Consider the following 20331-nt stretch of genomic DNA (forward strand, 5'->3'; position numbering starts at 1 on the left):
AAAAAGAAGAAAAGGAAGGAAGGATGGAAAGAAGGAAGGAGATGGGAATGAGGAGAAGAAAGGAAGGTGATGGAGAGGAAGGAAGGAGGAAAAGAGGGTGGAAGGGAAGGAAGGAAGGAGATGGGAATGAGAAGGAAGTTGATGAAGGAAGGAGGAAAAGAGGGTGGAAGGGAAGGAAGGAAGGAAGGAAGGAAGGAAGGAAGGAAGGAAGGAAAGAAAAAGATTATAATGAGAGTGAGGGAGGGTTTGAGGGAAGTCACTTGGCCACCTCAGGTGCCCCCTGACACAAGTGATGTTGAGCTGGCCACACCCACCCGGCCACGCCCCTGGTCCACACACACCTCAGGTCAAACACAACCCTTATGTGTCCCTCAATCGACCATCCAGTCGATTTCTCACCCTTCAAATAGCCTTTGCACCTCAAAATACGATCAGCTCCATTGGCCAATCAGTTTTTTTTCAACCTTCCCCCAATCTCCTCTTGAGGAAGAGCTTCCTCTGTCTCCCAAAGGGGCTTCTTCAAAAGACTTTCTCTCTTTTCGCTTGAAGCGGTTTCGCTTCTCGCCCAAGGAGCTTCTTCAGTTCTGAGCGAAGAAGCTTCTTAGGATCAGAATTGAAGAAGCTTCTCGAGTGAGAAGCGAAACCTCTTCAAGGAAAATCCAGTCCAGTGGCCTTTTGGGAAAAAGCACCTTTGGGTCAACCGTGACCTGAACGGCTGAGAATCTCCGTAGAAACTTACTCACAGGTTGATCAAGGATATTTTGAGGGCCAAAACTCAACCGAAACATAACCTTGTAGTAAAATTGCTATTGAATCTACTCAGGAGGGTAGAGATTCTGGGTCGGAAGAAGTAAGAAACCTTGAGAGATAGTTTTGGGGAAACTAGAAGTCGTTCTTCCCCCTTTTTTCCACCAGCAGAGAAAAACAAGGACACTAGTTCTCTTCTAAGGAGGTTCTAGGTTACCCAAATTACCTTCCCATGTTGGGCATGGTCCTGGAATTACAGGAAAAGCCTTGAAGGATTGAGGAGGGAGGTAGGTTTGGCTTTGGGTGTTTGCCTAGCCTGATGGGAGTTGTAGTCCAGGGATACGAAGGGCAACAGGGAGTTGGGAAAGGGTTAACATTTCCTTTCCCTTTCTACCATTCCTTCCTCTTCTCCTTCTCCTCCTTCCTTCGCCCTTTCCACCATTCCTCTCTTCCTCCTCCCACTTTCCAACTTTCCTTCCTCTCCTCCTCCCCATTCCACCATTCCTTCTTCTCCTTCTCCTCCTCCTCCTTCCTCCGCCCTTTCCACCATTCCTCTCCTCCTCCTCCCCCTTCCAACTTTCCTTCCTTTCCTCCTCCCCCTTTCCACCATTCCCTTTTCTCCTCCTCCTCCTCCTCCTTCCTCTGCCCTTTCCACCATTCCTCTCCTCCTCCTCCCCCTTTTCAACCTTCCTCCTTCTCCCCCTTTCCATAATTCCTTCCTCCTCCTCCTTCCTCCGCCCTTTCCACCATTCCTCTCCTCCTCCTCCCCCTTTTCAACCTTCCTCCTTCTCCCCCTTTCCATCATTCCTTCCTCCTCCTCCTCCACCCCCTTTCCACCATTCCTTTCTCTCCTTCTCCTCCTCCTCCTCCTTCCTCCGCCCTTTCCACCATTCCTCTCCTCCTCCCCCCATTCCAACTTTCCTTCCTTTCCTCCTCCCCCTTTCCACCATTCCCTTTTCTCCTCCTCCTCCTCCTCCTTCTTCCTCCACCCTTTCCACCATTCCTCTCCTCCTCCTCCCCCTTTTCAACCTTCCTCCTTCTCCCCCTTTCCATCATTCCTTCCTCCTCCTCCTTCCTCCGCCCTTTCCACCATTCCTCTCCTCCTCCTCCCCCTTTTCAACCTTCCTCCTTCTCCCCCTTTCCATCATTCCTTCCTCCTCCTCCTCCACCCCCTTTCCACCATTCCTTTCTCTCCTTCTCCTCCTCCTCCTCCTTCCTCCGCCCTTTCCACCATTCCTCTCCTCCTCCCCCCATTCCAACTTTCCTTCCTTTCCTCCTCCCCCTTTCCACCATTCCCTTTTCTCCTCCTCCTCCTCCTCCTCCTTCTTCCTCCACCCTTTCCACCATTCCTCTCCTCCTCCTCCCCCTTTTCAACCTTCCTCCTTCTCCCCCTTTCCATCATTCCTTCCTCCTCCTCCTTCCTCCGCCCTTTCCACCATTCCTCTCCTCCTCCTCCCCCTTTTCAACCTTCCTCCTTCTCCCCCTTTCCATCATTCCTTCCTCCTCCTCCTCCACCCCCTTTCCACCATTCCTCTCCTTCTCCTCCTCCTCCTCCTTCCTCCGCCCTTTCCACCATTCCTCTCCTCCTCCCCCCATTCCAACTTTCCTTCCTTTCCTCCTCCCCCTTTCCACCATTCCCTTTTCTTCTCCTCCTCCTCCTCCTTCTTCCTCCACCCTTTCCACCATTCCTCTCCTCCTCCTCCCCCTTTTCAACCTTCCTCCTTCTCCCCCTTTCCATCATTCCTTCCTCCTCCTCCTTCCTCCGCCCTTTCCACCATTCCTCTCCTCCTCCTCCCCCTTTTCAACCTTCCTCCTTCTCCCCCTTTCCATCATTCCTTCCTCCTCCTCCTCCACCCCCTTTCCACCATTCCTTCCTCTCCCCCTTTTCCTCCTCTTCTTCTTCCTCCTCCCTTTTCCAATCTTCCTTCCTCTCCTCCCCATTCCACTATTCCTTCCTCTCCTCCTCCTCCCCCTTTCCACCATTCCTTCCTCTCCTCCTCCTCCCTTCCTTCTTCTTTTCAACCATTCCTTCTTCATCCCCTTTTCCTTCTCCTCCTCCTCCACCTCTTCTTCCTCCTTCCCCAAATCCGGGTTCCCTCATCTTTCATTGCAAGGGCAACTAATGTGGAGGTAGTTTTCCGTTAAGTGGCTTTATTACTGGTTAGATTTTTTTCTTCTTCTTCTTCCTTTTTTTTTTACAAATTTTGACAGCGGAAGAAACGTGTCACTTCTTTTTTCCCCCTTCCCGAGTGTTCGATTCTAAAACATCGGAAGGACCAGTCGAAAAGGTTGAGGACTTAATTTAAAGTAGCAAAACTCGTATTCACATTTTTTTTCACTTCTCTCCCCCTCCCCTTCCCCCCTCCCCCCCCTTTTTTTTTGAAGTTTGCGTGGTCTCAGACGTGGTCATAAATATACAGAGAGAGAGAGAAAAAAACCAAAGGAATGGAGAGTAAATAAGGCACGTGGCAGTCTTTGAAAAAATCACACAAGCTTCAGCCAACTTAAATTAATTGCCATTTCCCTGGCCCGGTCCATAAAACTGTACATCGACACACAAATGTTGTGTGGGCAGCTGTCATTCCAAGTCACACTCCTCCAATATCCACGGTGGCTTTCAGACCCCAGCTGGATTTGACCCGGCGGATCTCCAGCCCAGTGGTGGGAACGTCCCGAGTTTGTTTGTGTGTGTCTGTGTGTGTTTTTAAAAAATAAAAATAAAAATCCATTTGGAATTGGACGAAAGGATAATTCCTTTCCTTCAGAAGGAGACAACGCCCACCCGGCCACCCACCCGGCCACCCCGGGAATCGAGTGGTCATCAGAAAAGATTGGTCAGCGTCGTCTGTGAAGGGCTGCGGGATTCGTGGACATCCAAGCCGCCAGACACGGAGCTCAGGACTGACGTCACGGAAGGCATGCTAGGATTCGTCAAGTCTGTGAGGGTGGTGGGCGTCCTGGAGGGGCTCAGGGATGTGTTGGAGATCTCCGAAGCGGGTCCGGAGGGGGTGCCGGCCTGGAGGGCCGGATCGGATGCCTTGTCCACTCCCGTGTTCTCTTGGCGTAAGAGGTTCCGTCGGAATTTGGCCCGGGCGTTCTGAAACCAGACCTAGAAGCGTTGGACGGGAAGGAAGGAAGGAAGGAAGGAAGGAAGGAAGGAAGGAAGGAAGGAAGGAAGGATAAAAAGCAGGAAAGGAAGGAGGAAAGGAAAGAAGGAAGGAAGGAGATGGGAAGAAGAAGCAAAGAAGGAAGTAGGGGAGGAGAGAAGAAGGGAAGGAAAGAAGGAAGGAAGGAAAGGAAGGAGGGGAAGAGAGAAGGAAGGAGATGGGAATGAGAAGGAAGGAAGGAAGGAGATGGGAATGAAAGCAAAGAAGGAAGGAGGTTGGAAGGAAGGAAGAAAAAGGAAGGAATAAAAAGCAGGAAAGGAAGAAGGGGAAGAGAGAAGAAAGGAAGGAGATGGGAATGAAAGCAAGGAAGGAAGGAGGTGGGAATAAAAAGCAGGAAAGGAAGGAGGGAAGGAGAGAAAGAGGGAAGGAGATGGGAATGAGAAGGAAGGAAGGAAATGGGAATGAAAACAGGGAAGGAAGGAGAGAAGGGAGGAGATGGGAATGAGAAACAGGGAAAGAAGGAAGGAAAGAACAAATGAATAAATGCAAGGTAGGTAGATGGGTGCAATCTTTAAAACAGTGCCCCCCCCCAACCTTTTGGGCACCAGGGACCAGTTCCATGGAGAAATGCCACAGACCAGTGTCGGGCCATGGGTTTGGGGGGCTGGGGAACCCTCCTGCTTTAAAAGATGTAAACTCTGCTTCATTCCCAATACAGATTGATTGGCCAGGCGATGGCCTTGATTTATTTAGAGTTTGGCATATCATGCATGGACTTCCAGCACTACAGACAGTCCTTAACTTACCACATTTAGTGACCGTCCCAAGTTACACCACCATTGAAAAACGTGACTTATGCCTGTTTTTTTTAACAGTTTTGTTAAATGCAAGATATGTGGTCAACATACAAATTATTTTATTCATCTGTTACTTATTTACTTGTCCAGAAAGTGCTTTTTTCCCCAAGAGGCCACCAGAATGTTCTACTTTCTCTTTGAAAACAGATTAACTGATTAACAGAGTTGGAAGGGACCCTGTAGGTCATCTAGTCCAACCCCCTCCCCCTGCCCAAGCAGGAGACCCTACACCATTTCCGACAAATGGCAATCCAATCTCTTCTTGAAAGCCTCCAATGAAAGCTCCCACAACTTCTGAAGGCAACTTCTGTTCCATGGGTTGATTGTTCTCACTGTCAGAAAATTCCTCCTTAGTTCTAGGTTGAATCTCTCCTTCTTCAGTTTCCATCCATTATTCCTTGTCTGGCCTTCAGGAACTTTGGAAAATAGCTTCACCCCTTCCTCTGTGTGGCAGCCCCTCAAATATTGGAAGGCTGCTCTCTTGTCTCCCCTGGTCCTTCTCTTCGCTAGACTAGCCATGCCCAGTTCTCATCCAAGAAGCTTCTTCAGCTACTTATTTACTTGTTTTGAAGTCTTAACTTCTTCAAAAACCTCATCACTACCAATGCATCAATTTCCCTGAGTAACTGTGGTCTCATCGGTATCCTGAAAAAGCCTTCTTTAAACCTGGTGGATCTCCACAGAGGATGGAGGAACTACCTCTCAAAGTTCCTGGGGCCATCTTGATCGGGAATTCTGGGAGACATCACCCCAACATCAGGAAGACACCCCTGAGAGTTGAGGAAGTTGACATAGTGGAATTGACTGGATCTCTGGAGAATTTCATTGGATTTTTTATTTTATTTCTTGCAATGGATGACTGTGAAGGTTGGACCATAAGGAAGGCTGAGCGCCAAAGAATGGAGGCCTTTGAACTCTGGTGCTGGAGAAGACTCCTGTGAGTCCCTTGGACGGCAAGGCCATCCAACCGGTCAGTCCTAGAGGAGATCAACCCTGACTGCTCTTTAGAACAGTGGTCCCCAACCCCCGGTCCGCGGACCGGTGCCGGGCCGTGGAGTACCTGGCACCGGGCCGCGCAGCGGCCGGGGGCCATGATCGCTGCAGCGGCCGGGGGCCATGATCGCTGCAGCGGCCGGGGGACATGATCGCTGCAGCGCAAAGGCTCCTGGGCCGTGCGCAAAAGCTCCTGGGCCGTGCGCAAAGGCTCCAGGGAAGAGAGCCCCGCGCAGGTACGCAATCAATGTGTCATCGCGAACAACGCCCCCCCACCCCTGCGCGCGCTCAGCGGGCCACAGTAAAATTATCAAAGGCTGACTGGTCCGCGGCGATAAAAAGGTTGGGGACCACTGCTTTAGAAGGCCAGATCCTGAAGAGGAAACTCCAATCCTTTGGCCACCTAGTGAGAAGGAAGAAGGACTCCCTGGAGAAGAGCCTCATTCTGGGAACGATGGAGGGCAAAAGAAGAAGGGGACGGCAGAGAAGGAGGTGGCTGGATGGAGTCACCGGAGCTTAAATGGACTCCAGAGGATGGGAGAGGACACGAAGGCCTGGAGGAATGTTGTCCATGGGGTTGCTATGGGTAGGACATGACTTCACAACTAACAACAGCAAAAAGGTTGGAAACTTTTTCTTTCTCAAGGTGAGCTCAAGAAACATTCATAACATTTTCTTGGCCATGATATAAATCTGTTTTTTTTTAACTGCCTCCGTTCAGATATTTCTCTTATTTATTTATTTCCCTATTTATCCCAAAGCTTGGGGATTTCTAGTAGTCTCCCAACAAATCTCCCTTTCTTTTCCCCCCAACATTTTCTATATTTTAATCCATAATCACGTGCATTCCCATATTAACATTGCTTACAGTATATATTCTTATATATATTGATATACTGGTATTTATCTCTAGTTTCTTGATCTTCTCTCATGATTACGTTTCTACTCTTTGCACCTGTTTTCCAGCCATTGGTACCACAAGTCCCATGTTGAGTAATACTCTGTTTCCCCTTTGTCTTTATGTTCCATCGTTAACCTGTCCAGTTCGGCAGATTCTAATATTTTCTTTATTACCATTTCATCTGTAGGTATACTTCCGTTTTTTCCAATTTTGTGCATACATAATCCTAACTGCTGTCATCACATGTAACATTAAGCATAGGATTCTTTTATTGTATTTCCCTGGTAGTATATCTAATAAGTAGCAGTGGCTCAATGGCTAAGACGCTAGCTTGTGGATCAGAAAGGTCGGCTGTTCAACGGTTCAAATCCCCAGTGCCGCGTAATGGAGTGAGCTCCCGTGACTTGTCCCAGCATCTGCCAACCTAGCAGTTTGAAAGCAGGTCAAAAATGCAAGTAGAAAAATAGAAACCAGCTTTGGTGGGAAGGGAACAGCGTTCCATGTGCCTTTGGCATTGAGTCATGCTGGCCACATGACCACAGAGACGTCTTCGGACAGCGCTGGGTCTTCGGCTTTGAAACGGAGATGAGCAGCGCCCCCTAGAGTCAGGAACGACTAGCACCTATGTGCAAGGGGAACTTTTACCTTTACCTATACCTAATAAGAATAGTTCTGGATTTAGATCTATTTGTTGTGTTATCATCTCTTCTAGCCACCCTTTTATCTTTGCCCAATATCTTTTTGCCGATGGACACGTCCACCACATATGATAGTAGGTTCCCTGTGCCTGTTTACATTTCCAGCACTCTGGTGAGCTATTTGGGAACCTTTTTCCCATTCTTGTTGGTGGCAAGTGCCATCTGTAGAACAAATCTTTCTTTTGTTTAGATGTTACATTTATCTTCTGCCCACCTCCTAGTTTGATGAAAAGAAGGACTAGGGGAGACATGATAGCAGTCTTCCAATATCTCAGGGGCTGCCCCAAAGAAGAGGCAGTCTAGCTATTCTCCAGGGCACCTGAGGGCAGGACAAGAAGCGATGGGTGGAAACTAATCAAGGAGAGAAGCAACTTAGAACTAAGGAGGAATTTCCTGACAGTGAGAACAATTAATTAGTGGAACAACTTGCCTCCAGAAGTTGTGAATGCTCCAACACTGGAAGTTTTAAAGAAGAGATTGGATATCCATTTATCTGAAGTGTGGTAGAGTCTCCTGCCTAAGCAGGGGGTTGGACTAGAAGACCTCCAAGGCCCCTTCCACCTCTGTTATTTTAATCTAAGGTAACCCCAAGAGTCACAGAGATTGGATAGCCATTTGTGTGAAGTCGTGTAGGGATTTTTTAAAATAAATACAGGTGGTCCTCAACTTACGACCACAAGTGAACCCCAAATTTCCATTGCTAAGCGAGGCGTTCAGTCAGATCGCTTCATTTTACCACCCTGCTTGCCGCCATTCTTAAGTGAGTCATGGTGGTTGTTCAATTAGTAACACGGCCATTAAGTGAACCCACACTTCCACCCACTCCCCCCCTCATCGACGTTGCTTGTCAGAAGGTCGCAAAAGGGGATCACGTGACCCCCCCGGAGGCTGCGCACGGTCATAATACGAGTCAATTTGCCAAGTGCCTGAATTTTGGTCCCCGTGGACAACAGCAGTGATGGCGAATCTTTTTTTCCTCGGATGACGAAAGGAAGCGTGTGCACATGCTGAAAACCATAATGTAATGCCAATGTAGCACCAAAGCAGGGGGTGGGGGGCATGCATGCATACACACACCCCGCGCATGGGTGCACATCTCCCAACAAAACAGCTGGCCGGCAGGAGGTGCACACCCCATGAGCAGTGGGGTTGACCTTGGCCACGGCTCGCGTGCCATCACAGGACTCAGCCGGTCGTAAGTATGGAAAACGGTCCTTAGTGACATTTTTCCCCCGGGTCGTCGTAACTTTGAAAAGTCACTCAATGAAAGGTCGTCAGTCACAGAGTGTCGGTAGGGGATTCAGGAAGGCATTGAAACAGAAGAAGAAATCCGCCCCCCCCCCTGCTTTGACTACATGGAAATTATGACAGGTTCTCTGTTTTCCAGGGTGCAATAAAAGAATGTTAGGGATGAATGAATTCTTGGCTTGTTTATTGGATATATTGGATTTTTGTTTGTTTATAGGAGAAAATTCTGCAGAAAATACTGCAGAAAATTCCACTTTTTTCCTAGTAGGATAACACAGCTGGTCAGAAGAGAAATTTGGCAAGACAGCGCCAGGATGGCAGAAAAAAAAAAGATGATTTTCATACCGAGTTTCCCCAAAAATAAGGTTCTAGGTTTCCAGTTTTATCGTATTTATATGCCGCCCTTCTCCCAAGGACTCAGGGAGGCGTACAACATAAAAGAAAACACATATTACAAAAATTAAAAGGGACCTTAAATAAAGTATCAAAAAAAAACAAACCCAATTGATATTTACAATAAAATTTTAAAAATTAAATTAAAATTAACAACAAGAAGACAGGGTCTTATTTTCTTTGGACCCCCAAAATAAGCACTTGGCCTTATTTTCGGGGAGGTCTCATTATTTTGAGGTATAGGAGGCGGAGAGCGTGGTCACCTCACGGCTGCTGCTGTGTTGCAATGTTTTGGGGGAGGGCTTATTTTTGGGGGGGAGGGCTTATTTGGGGGGAGGGCTTATTTTAGCACAGGCGCTCCAAAGCCCATTTGGGCTGATTATTCGGGGAGGTCTTATTTTGTGGAAAACAGATTCCTTTTTTTTTCAGCATCAGAAAAGGGGCTAACATAGGTTCTTCCTGGATTTTCTTTGCAATAGAAAAGCAAACTCAGAAGTTCATTATAAGAAGGAGATAAATTAGTCCTATAAACAATCTCCTTTTGAGTTGCATATCTTTCCAGCAAAAAGTGCAATGCAAAAAGGAAAAGAGGAAAAAAGCAGAATTCTGCATTTGTTTCTTAAAGGACAACTCTCTCTCTCTCATCTCTCTCTCTCTCTCCTTTTTTTTTGCAAGAGTGGAAATTTCCTGTGCTACCTTATTCCTCAGGGGGAAACTGAGGCAGGGGGAACCAAGCAGTGACTGAGAGAGGAGTTCAATGCAGCAGTCTGCCTTGGCAAACGGATTTGGCATTGTTAGGTCATATTTTCTTCCAGGGGCCCCTTTGCAAAATTAGGTGTCAGGTCTGGAATGATGAAATTAAAAATTAGGAAAATCTAACCCATAAAACTAAGATCATGGCATCCGTCCCTCTCAATTCCTGGCAAATCGATGGGGGAAGAAATGGAGGCAGTGACAGATTTTATTCTTCTGGGCTCCAAGATCACCGCAGATGGGGACGGCAGCCAAGAAATTAAAAGGCGCTTGTTCCTGGGTGGGGAAGCTATGGCAAATCTAGACAGCAGACTAAAAAGCAGAGGGCATCACCCTGCCAATCAAAAGTGCATCTAGTCAAGGCCAATTGCAATAAAAAATGAATGGAAACCCACCAAGGAGAGATTCAACCTAGAAATAAGGAGGAATTTTCCGACAGTGGGAACATCAACCATGGAACAGAAGTTGCCTTCAGAGGTTGTGGGAGCTTCATCACTGGAAAACTTTCAGGAAGAGACTGGTCTGACATTTGTCAGAAATGGTGTAGGGTCTCCTGCCTGGATGGGGGGTTGGACTAGATGACCTACAAGGTCCCTTCAAACTCTCTTAATCTGTTATTTGTTAAATAGATGGCTGTGAAGTTTGGATCATAAGGAAGGCTGAGCACCAAGAATGGAGGCCTTTGAACTCTGGTGCTGGAGAAGACTCCTGCGAGTCCCTTGGACTGCGAGGCCATCCAACCTGTCAGTCCTAGAGGAGATCAACCCTGACTGCTCTTTAGAAGGCCAGATCCTGAAGAGGAAACTCAAAGACCTTGGCCACCTAATGAGAAGGAAGAAGGACTCCCTGGAGAAGAGCCTCATGCTGGGAACGATGGAGGGCCAAAGAAGAAGGGACGACAGAGAAGGAGGTGGCTGGTTGGAGTCACCGAAGCAGCCGTCATGAGCTTAAATGGACTTCAGAGGATGGTAGAGACCAGGAAGGCCTGAGGAACGTGGTCCATGGGGTCGTGATGGGTCGGACACAACATTGCAACTAACAACAACAATCAAAAAATGTAAAGAGAGGGAGAAGGAATAGTGGAGAAGAGGGGAAAATAGAAGGGGGGAGGAGGAGGAAGAAGAAGAGGAAGAGAAAGAGGAAAGGAGGAGGAGGAGGAGGAGAGGAGAAGGAGAAGAAGAAGAAGAAGAAGAAGAAGAAGAAGAGAAGAAAGAAGAAGAAGAAGAAGAATAAAAGAAGAAGAATAAGAAGAAGAAAAGAAGAGGAGTGGCTGGATGGAGTGAAATTGAACTGAAATAATAATAGCAGTAGACTATATACCGCTTCATAGGGCTTTCAGCCCTCTCTAAGCGGTTTACAGAGAGTCAGCATATTGCCCCCAACAATCCGGGTCCTCATTTTACCCACCTCGGAAGGATGGAAGGCTGAGTCAACCCTGAGCCGGTGAGATTTGAACCGCTGAACTGCTGATCTAGCAGTAGCCTGCAGTGCTGCATTTAAACCATGCGCCACCTCGGCTTTTTCTAATAATATCCTAAATGCAAGATTTCAGGGTGATCAGCTCCCCAACCTCCAGCTGGGCTGCTAAAAGTGTTCAATCTTGGCTTGATGGACAAACATTTAGCAATTGTGGTTCTTCTGCCTTAGATGTGTTGAGCTGATGTCTGTCAGAGATCCGAGAACGTGGAAGCAGAAGGGGAAAAGTGGGACGGCAACTCACAATGCATCTCCTGAATGACAAACAGGGACCTTAGATGGAAAGATGGAGTCTGGCATGGACACTTTCCCATTTTGCTTAGAAGCTCACAGATGATAACTCCAACTATGATGGAGATTGGTAGCCATGACAGCAAACCTCTTGCAGTTGTATGTATGTACTTATCTATCTATCTATCTATCTATCTATCTATCTATCTATCTATCTATCTCTATCCATCCATCCATCCATCCATCCATCCATCCATCCATTATTCCATTTGTCTATCTATCTATCTATCTATCCGTCCCATCCATCCATCCATATCTATCTATCCATCTATCTATCTATCTCCATCCATCCCTGTCTGTCTATCTATCATCTATCTATCATCTATCTATCTATTATCTATCTATCTATCCATCTATCTTTCTATCTACCTATCTATTCATCTGTCCATCTGTCTGTCCATCCATATCTATCTATCTATCTATCTATCTATCTATCTATCTATCTATCTATCTATCTGCTATCTATTGATCTATTGATGTAACCATGTGTCCATCTTTATCTATGTATGTATGTATGTATGTATGTATGTATGTATCTATCTATCTATCTATCTATCTATCTATCTATCTATCTATCTATCTATCTATTTATCCATATCTATCTATCTATCTATCTATCTATCTATCTATCTATCTATCTATCTAATTTATTGCCTCTCCCCCATCTTACTGTAGGGTAACTCTGGGTGCCTTAGTGTTACACATCAGTTAAAACATCAAAAGTTTAAAACAAATCTTAAAACCAAAGACACGTGGGGAGGGCGTGGGTGGAGGGCAAGAGATGGGATCTGCTATTATTCCACCCGCTCCATTGCCCTAGTCCCCCACTGGGGTCCCAAGCTGACTGGCAGAACCAGTTCTTTGGGCCCTGACGAAAGGATAGGAGGGTTGGGGCCAACCTCACAGGGGAGGAGGCGAGACACTCCCGAGGGCAGGAGCCACAGCAGAGGAGGCCCTCTTCCTGGACTCTGCCGGCTGGGATAATCGGGCTGGACTGGACCCTCATTGCGCCTCCTCTGCCGGCGCCAGTGGGACGGGCCAATCCCAGTGGGATGAGACGGCCCCCTCAAGTAGCCTGAACCCCTGCCATTTTTTTCCACAGTTTTTTTTTTCATTTTTTAATAAAAGTGTCAAATCAACCTGCGAGCAGTGTGGCACCTGGGCACCATATATTCCAGTACAAACAAACTAGCCAAATTAAACATGATTATATATTCAATCAACTTATGAAATTCCCATACACATCTATATGGATTACCGTCTATCATGATGCGATTATTCCACCTGTTTCTCATTCTTACTTTCGTTTTATCAACTAGAAATGTAATATTGATATTCCCTTTATTTCTATCTCTCCTTCTAGCTTTTAATCATGTCACCCTGTATTATAAGTTTTTTTTCTTTCTTTCCCGTCTAATTTCCAGTTGTGTCACCTGCCTACAAAAAGAAAGGAGAGGAAAATAAAGAATGGAGAGGACGATATAGAAGAAGACAGTTCAAATCAAGAGTCAAAAACAGATAGATGATTTCGCTGGGATTCAGAGTGGCACAAAAAGGGTAGACAAGGGGGAATGTGTCCCCCCCCCACAGAAAGAAACAATCAAACAGCAAAGAAGGAAATAGTAATAAGAGACTAGGAAAAAAAACCCTGGGGAAAATCACTAGAACAATAAAATTAAAAGTGAGAAAAAGGACTCTGAAGAAAAGATACAATAATTATAAAAATAAGAAAAAAGAAGCAGCTAGGAGAATGGGAGAAAAGGAGAAAATTAATAAGAAGTGGAATCTTTGAGAGACCAAGAGGAAATGTTCAGAGAGGAGGAAGGGAACGAAGGAACATATTAGTAGATTAAAGAGAATTGTATTAATATTGTTAACGGTCAATTAAGATGTAAGGGAATTATAGTAACACTGTTAATTGCGGATAATTAATTAAGTTAAATGTTCTCTCTGTTAAAACTGAACTTGAGGATGTATGTTCCTTACAGTAAAGTAGACCAAATATAAAATGATAATTTGGTTTCACCTTGAAGGGGCAATTAGTGATATTGCTTATGTATTAAGAAAATAAGTTTAAGATAAAACAAATATGGAAAGAAAAAATATGGCTGAAATTGGAAACAGAACTATAATGTAAAATGGATTACATATATGAGAGGATGTAAAAGAATAGACCCGGATAACACTTTGTTTATAAAATATGTCAAAATTTGTAATAAAAAATAAAAACATTTTTTAAAAAAGAATCGGAAACAGGAATCATCCATCCATAATCTCTTGCCCGCTTCATACTTTAGTTGCTATGCTTTGAATGAAGAGGGGTAGAAGGAAAACAAGTCAAACAACAAGAAAAAGAAGAAAGAAGAAAGAAAGAAAGAAAGAAAGAAAGAAAGAAAGAAAAAGAAGAAGAAAGAAGATCTACCCATTGTCTCTTGCCCGCTTCGACACCTCAATGGCTATCCTTTTTTTTTACTTGTCTCCCCCATCCAGGAAGGGATTTAAAATGGATCCCCAACATCTTGAATTGAACCCAGCCCGCAGAACAGTGGTGTTACAGGGGCCATTACCCATGCTGCTGCCACACTCTGCACCAGCTGCACCTTCTGTATGCTCTTCAGGGGCTGCCCAGGGGCTGCCCTGTGTAGAGTGCATTACAGTAGTCCAGTTGTGAGTTGACTAGGGACTGACTGACGGAGCACAGGGAAACGTGGTCCAAGAAATATTGCTTTCTAAAGCCACCTGATCGATGACCAGGACTACCAATGCACCCTACAGAGAAAACAAGATCTGACACAATCCGAGTTCTCGGAAGATCCCAGTTTCCAGTATTACAAAAGAGGAAATTTGGGGGACTTTGAGATATAATCCCGGGACCGATTACATTTTGTTAATCATTGGCCTTATGAGTGTTTTTAGATATTTTGGGATATTGGAATTATGATGGAATTAAGTAATCTGTTAAATCCGTTAAATTCTTAAAAGTAAAATATGAAAGATTCAGCAGAGGACCACAAACGTATTGTATAAAGAAACATTCTCGATGTTTAAACGAATTTCTGAAAAAAGCGAGAAAGAACCATAAAGAGAGAACAGTATTGTTGAAGTTGGAAGATTAGGATTTAATGGTATTATTACTGTTAGCATTTTGTAAAAAGGATATTGGCCCAGTCAACACTGCCCACAAAATATGTGTGATGTGAAAGGAAAAACTACAAATAAACATACGTACATACATACCATGTTTCCCCGAACATAAGACAGGGTTTTATTTTCTTTTGACCCCTGAAATAAGCACTTGGTCTTATTTTGGGGGGAGGTCTTATTATTTTTGAAGTGCAGGAGGCGGCGAGCGTGGTCACCTCGTGGCTGCTGCTGTGTTGCAATATTTTTGGGGAGGGCTTATTTTTTGGGAGGGATTATTTTAGTGCATGAGCTCAGATGCCCCATTGGACTTATTATATGGGGAGGTCTTATTTTCAGAGAAACAGGGTACATACATACATACATACATACATACATACATACATACAAGAGGTGGTATTCAGCCGGCTTGGACCGGTTCACCCAACTGGTAGCGCCGAACCCCAACTCCAAAATATCCTATGTAGCCTCATTTTTGAAGCCGCGTGCTGGCTGCGTACACGAGGTGCATACGCACACAACGCAAGCATGCGTGCATTCTCACAGTTGCAAACCGGTGATAAACCTAAGTGAATCCCACTATGCATGCATGCATGCATACATACATACATACATACATACATACATATATAATAACAAAGGAAGCTGTGGACACTGCCACAGAAGGTCTCTACTGACACACACACACACACACACACCGAGTGAAGTTGTAAGCCACAAACTTTTTCTGGTTGACATATGATGGGAAGCCAGCCTACAACAACTCATTAGTGTACAAAGACGATTCATCAAACTGTAGCTTATTGCAAGGGAGTTGATGACCTTCCTTTGAAGAAGATCTCAGAGTAACAACAGAATAACAGAGTTGGAAGGGACCTTGGAGGTCTTCTAGTCCAACCCCCTGCTTCTCATACCATTTCTCAATCTCAAGTGGGTTGCTCTGCCCACCCCCAAAAAAACCTCTTGAGGTTTACGGCTTCTTCTGTGAGCAGATTAATTTAGGCACACCCAGCTGAAACAACTTCCTTTGTACAGCGCCAAGAAGAAATTGAGTGTTAAACGTCCAAATTCTGTTGGGATTTCTTTAACCCAAATCCAGACTGGATTTGGAAATCTTTGTCTTTGAGGGACTAGGGGGCCAAGATGGCAGCTACAGTATTTATAGACCTTCCTCCAAAATTATCACTTGCAGAAGCCATGGGCAGGAACTTCCCCATTTCTCCATCACCATTAATGTTTTGAAGTTCTCCTCTTTCCAGGATTCACCATCGTTGGTCAGATCCAAACATTTCAGAATTCAAGAGAATATATCCCTTTTGACAAGAGTCTGGTTTAACATCCAGTGGTCGCTTGTTCCTGGACAACTTCATCATTTCCATCAACTTAGATCCAGGATGGCAAACCTGTGGCACGCTTGCCCGAAGTGGCATGCAGAGCCATGTCACCTGGCACGCGCACCATTGCCCATTCCTCTTCTGTGTTTCTGTTGTGCATGCGCGCGGCAGTGCCGGAAACTGAAAGAGCTGATCTTCCAATTTCTGGCGTACGCATGCGTGCTGGTATCTGGAAGACTACCCTGTTTCCCTGAAAATAAGACCTCCCCAGATAATAAGCCCAATCGAGCTTTTGAGCGCATGGGCTGAAAATAAGCCCTCCCCTAAAAATAAGCCCTGCCTGAAAATATTGCAACACAGCAGCAGCTGTGAAGTGACCATGCTCACTGCCTCCTGCACCTCAAAAATATACGACCTCCCCAAAAATAAGGCCAAGCGCTTATTTTGGGGGGGTTCAAAAGAAAATAAGACCCTGTCTTATTTTTGGGAAAACACGGTAGCTGACTGGTGCGCGTGCACGCACCAGAAATCAGAAGTTCCTTTCCTGGTGCGGGCATTCCCCCTGGGCCGCTCCTCTTCCAAGTTGCGGCCCCGATGAGTGCGTGGGTGCACTCCTTTTTGGCCCTTGGTGCCGAAAAGGTTCTCCATCCCTGACATAGTTGCTAGCCAAAAAAATACAAAAAAATAAATAAAAATGTTTTCCTGAGCAAAACAGGCACACTGGCTTTTGAGAATATGCCGGGGATCCTCCATCCTTCCCCAAACACCGCAAAAACTAGAGAAAACCAGCCACAGGACATCAGGAAAGAGGTCTTATGTTAACATCTCCAGCAATGTTCTTTTCTTCTCCAGGTTGAGCAGCTTTTTTATGGCTGAAAGTTCTTTGTGATGGCTGATCAAAATTAAATTTAAATCCATTGAGGTTGGGTGGTTTATTTTGGGGGGGGGGTTCCTGTTATCTGGAACAAACGTGGAACAATTCTACAAATCTACAAAGTTTCTTCCATGCTTCTTTTCAAAGAGAATTAAGAAAACATTCAGGCCAGCTGACCATTTTATGGCCCTGTTCACGTTCTGCAGAAGTTGGTTTAGCCATAGCTTGTCCAGCAAGCCGCATCTGCCCTCATTCACGTAACATTTAATCCTGATTTATAAACCATGATGACTGACTAGGTTCAGGGAATCTGCTAAGCCCAGATGAAACAACTTGTAAACTACGCTTGATCTCAGCCAAAAGTGACTCATAACCATATAAACTTAAAAACCATCCTTGAACTGTCAACCACGTGAATTCAGCCAAGGAAGGCAATTCAGCAAATCACAGTTTAATGAAACCAGAGCTCAGTGCAATGGGCAGATGTAACCAGTTTAATCTTGGGTCTGAAAAATAGTGTAACATAGATACACAGACCTTCTGATGTTAGTCAGAGGCCAAAGCTGTTGATTTTCACCAGAAGAGGAGAAGACGACACCAGTGGTGGGATTCAGCCATTTCGCACCTATCCAGGAGAACCGGTTGGCAACTTTCTAAACAGTTCGGAGAACCGGTTGTTGGAAGAAATCTCCTTTTGTTTTTTTCCCACTTTACAGGGCTAATCCTGCAAGGAAGGCAGGAAGGAAACATCCTGGTGTTGTTTCTAGCCTCATCTTTGCTGCCCTGCTCACAGAAACTGCCTCTCCGGTTAACCCTGATTACATTGTAACAGCTAAGGCGAAGCGCCCATCGACGTGAGTGACGTAGAGTTGGTCACACCACACAGTCACATGATCACCGAGCCCTGCCTACCCAGCAGGTCATTAGGGCAGAGAACCGGTTGTTAAATTATTTGAATCCCACCACTGAAAGCGAGGATAGGGTTTCCTGTCTGAGCAGGTGTCAACTCCTAAAGTTGTCATGGTGAGGGAAGGGGCGGGGAGCGCACTCCATGCACACTTTGGCTAGAGTCGGATCTTAGATTACTGCAGTAGGTTTGGGAGGGGTGCGCCTCATTGGGGAATGTGATTTATGACACAGACTGAGGGGAGGACAGGGGTAAAACGAAGCTCAGATCTGACTAATGGTGCTCCTAATAAATACTAGTTTTGTATTGAAACTTGGCTCAGGACTCATGAATCAATTAGGACATTTTTAGGAAACCTGACAGCAGGTGTGGGTCTGTGGGCCACTGATGGACCACGAGAAAATTTTGGTGGTCTGCAGAAAAATTATTTGCATTTTTTAAATATGGCACTAAATACTATTTATCTTTTTAAAAAAATTCATATCGGTGGTCCACGGGATTTAAAATTATGAATTGAGTGGTCCCTGAGGTCCGAAACGTTGGTGACCCCTGGCCTAGAAGACCTCCAAGGTCTCTTCCAACTCTGTTATCCTGTTAACGTCGCGTTAAGGAAGTCCTGGTTTTGCCACAACAATGCACAGCCTTCAAGAGCACAAGAGAAGAAAGTTGACCAACCAAAAGTCCTCAGGTAGGACAACCCTTTGCTCATCACATCAAGGGCTCCATCTGTGAGGACAATGGCTGTTTTCCCCTCCAACATTGGACAGGTGAGACAGAGATAACCGAAGGCCAATCTTTCCGTCATATCCCCCCTGTCCATCCTCCCGGGCCTTAGAGCAGAGGCCAACTTTGGTTGGGACTTTTATCTCTGAGACTTCAACTCCCAGATTTCTCCAGCCAAGCATGGAATTCCAGGAGTTGACGTTCTCTCATCTTCACCCTTCGGGGTTGAGAAACACGGCTGCAACTCGCCAAAGACCGCTACTCCTGTTGTGCCATCAGAGCGGGCAGCAGAGTCGGACAGTGAGGAGGCTGGGGAGGAACATGGGCCAGTCCTGGGGACTGAAGAAAGCTCAGATGAGGGCTCTGTGCCAGAGGCAGGGAGCTAGAGAGCAGAGAGGCAGAGGAACAGCTGGAGCCTGTTCCCAGTGTGCACATGTGCAGAGCTGCCAGAAGACAAGAACAACTAAGAAAGCAGGGTCGACTTGGGAGTAAAGCCTTGGAGGTGATTGGCCCCTCCCATGGCAAACAAAAGAGGAGTGAACGAGGAGGGGGCTTTTGCAGGAAACAATTCATTCCTTCGGTCATTTCAAGAGTGGAAAGTTCTGTTTGTGACTATAAGAGACTCTGTGCCAAGTTTTGCCTTGCCCTGCGTTTGCAAACTAGTTACTTGGCAGCTCTCCAAATGAGATAAGGTTCGTGTGGATAAACATTCCTCGGAAAGACTGTTTTACTAAGCCTCGCTGACTGTGAATGAAAGGAATTCACAGCCGTGTAAATTGGGACCAAGACTCTGCTTCGTGCTTTTGAAGGAAGCCTGGGTCAGAACAGCTCGGTTTGAGTCCCTCAAAAAAATAGTAATAATCACTTACCTGGAGCACTCTCTTGGTTAAACCCGTTTTTTGCGCAAGCTGCTTCAAGTCCTTGGCATCCGGGTTGTGGTTAATTGCAAAATAGGATTTCATTGTCCGCAGCTGGTGATGTTTGAAGGAAGTCCGCATACGTTTGGTCTTTTGATTGCTGGGGTAATGCTGGTCTCGATCCAGAGGCTGCCGTCATTCTCATTGCAACTCAGGGCTAAGAGGGCACCAAGGTGGAAAAGAAGCAGTCAGCACAATGTCCAGGCAGGCGGGAAGACCCCCCTGTCTGGGCTCCCAGAATGTCCTTCCGCCCCCGCCCCAGCAATCAAGAGAGACCATCAGGAAAAGATTTGGGCACAACCATCCATGGCACCACTCACGCACCCAGCCCAGAAGGGACTTAGCAATTTGGTCAAATGGTGAAGCTAAAAAACCAGGAGACTGTGAGTTCTAGTTCCTGCCTTAGGCAAGAAAGCCAGGGGGATGTCTCTGGGCCAATCACCAGGAGGCTGTGAGTTCTAGCCCCACATTAGGTAAGAAAGCCAGGCGAATGACTTTGGGACAATCACCAGGAGCCTGTGAGTTCTAGTCCTGCCTTAGGTAGAAAAGCCAGGTGAATGACTCTGGGACAATCACCAGCAGCTTGTGAGTTCTAGTCCCACTTTAGGTAAGAAAGCCAGTGGATGATTTTGGGATAATCACCAGGAGCTTGTGAGTTCTAGTCCCACTTTAGGCATGAAAGCCGGCTAGATGTCTCTGGGCCAATTACCAGGAGGCTGTGAGTTCTAGTCTCCCTTTTAGGTAAGAAAGCCAGGTGGATGACTTTGGGCCAATCATCAGGAGATGGTGAGTTCTCCAAACTACTCAAAATTTCCGCTACCAATTCTCCAAACTACTCAAAATTTCCACTACCAATTCTCCAAACTACTCAAAATTTCTGCTGCCGGTTCTCCAAACTATTCAAAATTTCCGCTACCGATTCTCCAAACTACTCAAAATTTCCGCTACCAATTCTCCAAACTACTCAAAAT

At 45.9% G+C, this 20331-nt stretch overlaps 1 protein-coding gene across 1 annotated transcript; it reads right to left on the reverse strand.

Annotated features, from left to right (window-relative positions):
* Positions 1 to 2898: 2898 nt before the first annotated feature.
* On the reverse strand, positions 2899 to 19668 carry LOC116519355 (LIM/homeobox protein Lhx2-like). The gene is given in 4 exon segments (XM_032233196.1): positions 2899 to 3856; positions 19313 to 19494; positions 19497 to 19517; positions 19662 to 19668. Coding segments are annotated over 4 exon segments (498 nt in total). The 3' UTR covers positions 2899 to 3568.
* Between the last annotated feature and the right edge of the window lie 663 nt (positions 19669 to 20331).

Source organism: Thamnophis elegans, chromosome 16, assembly GCF_009769535.1.
Source record: "Thamnophis elegans isolate rThaEle1 chromosome 16, rThaEle1.pri, whole genome shotgun sequence".
Taxonomy (NCBI): domain Eukaryota; kingdom Metazoa; phylum Chordata; class Lepidosauria; order Squamata; family Colubridae; genus Thamnophis; species Thamnophis elegans.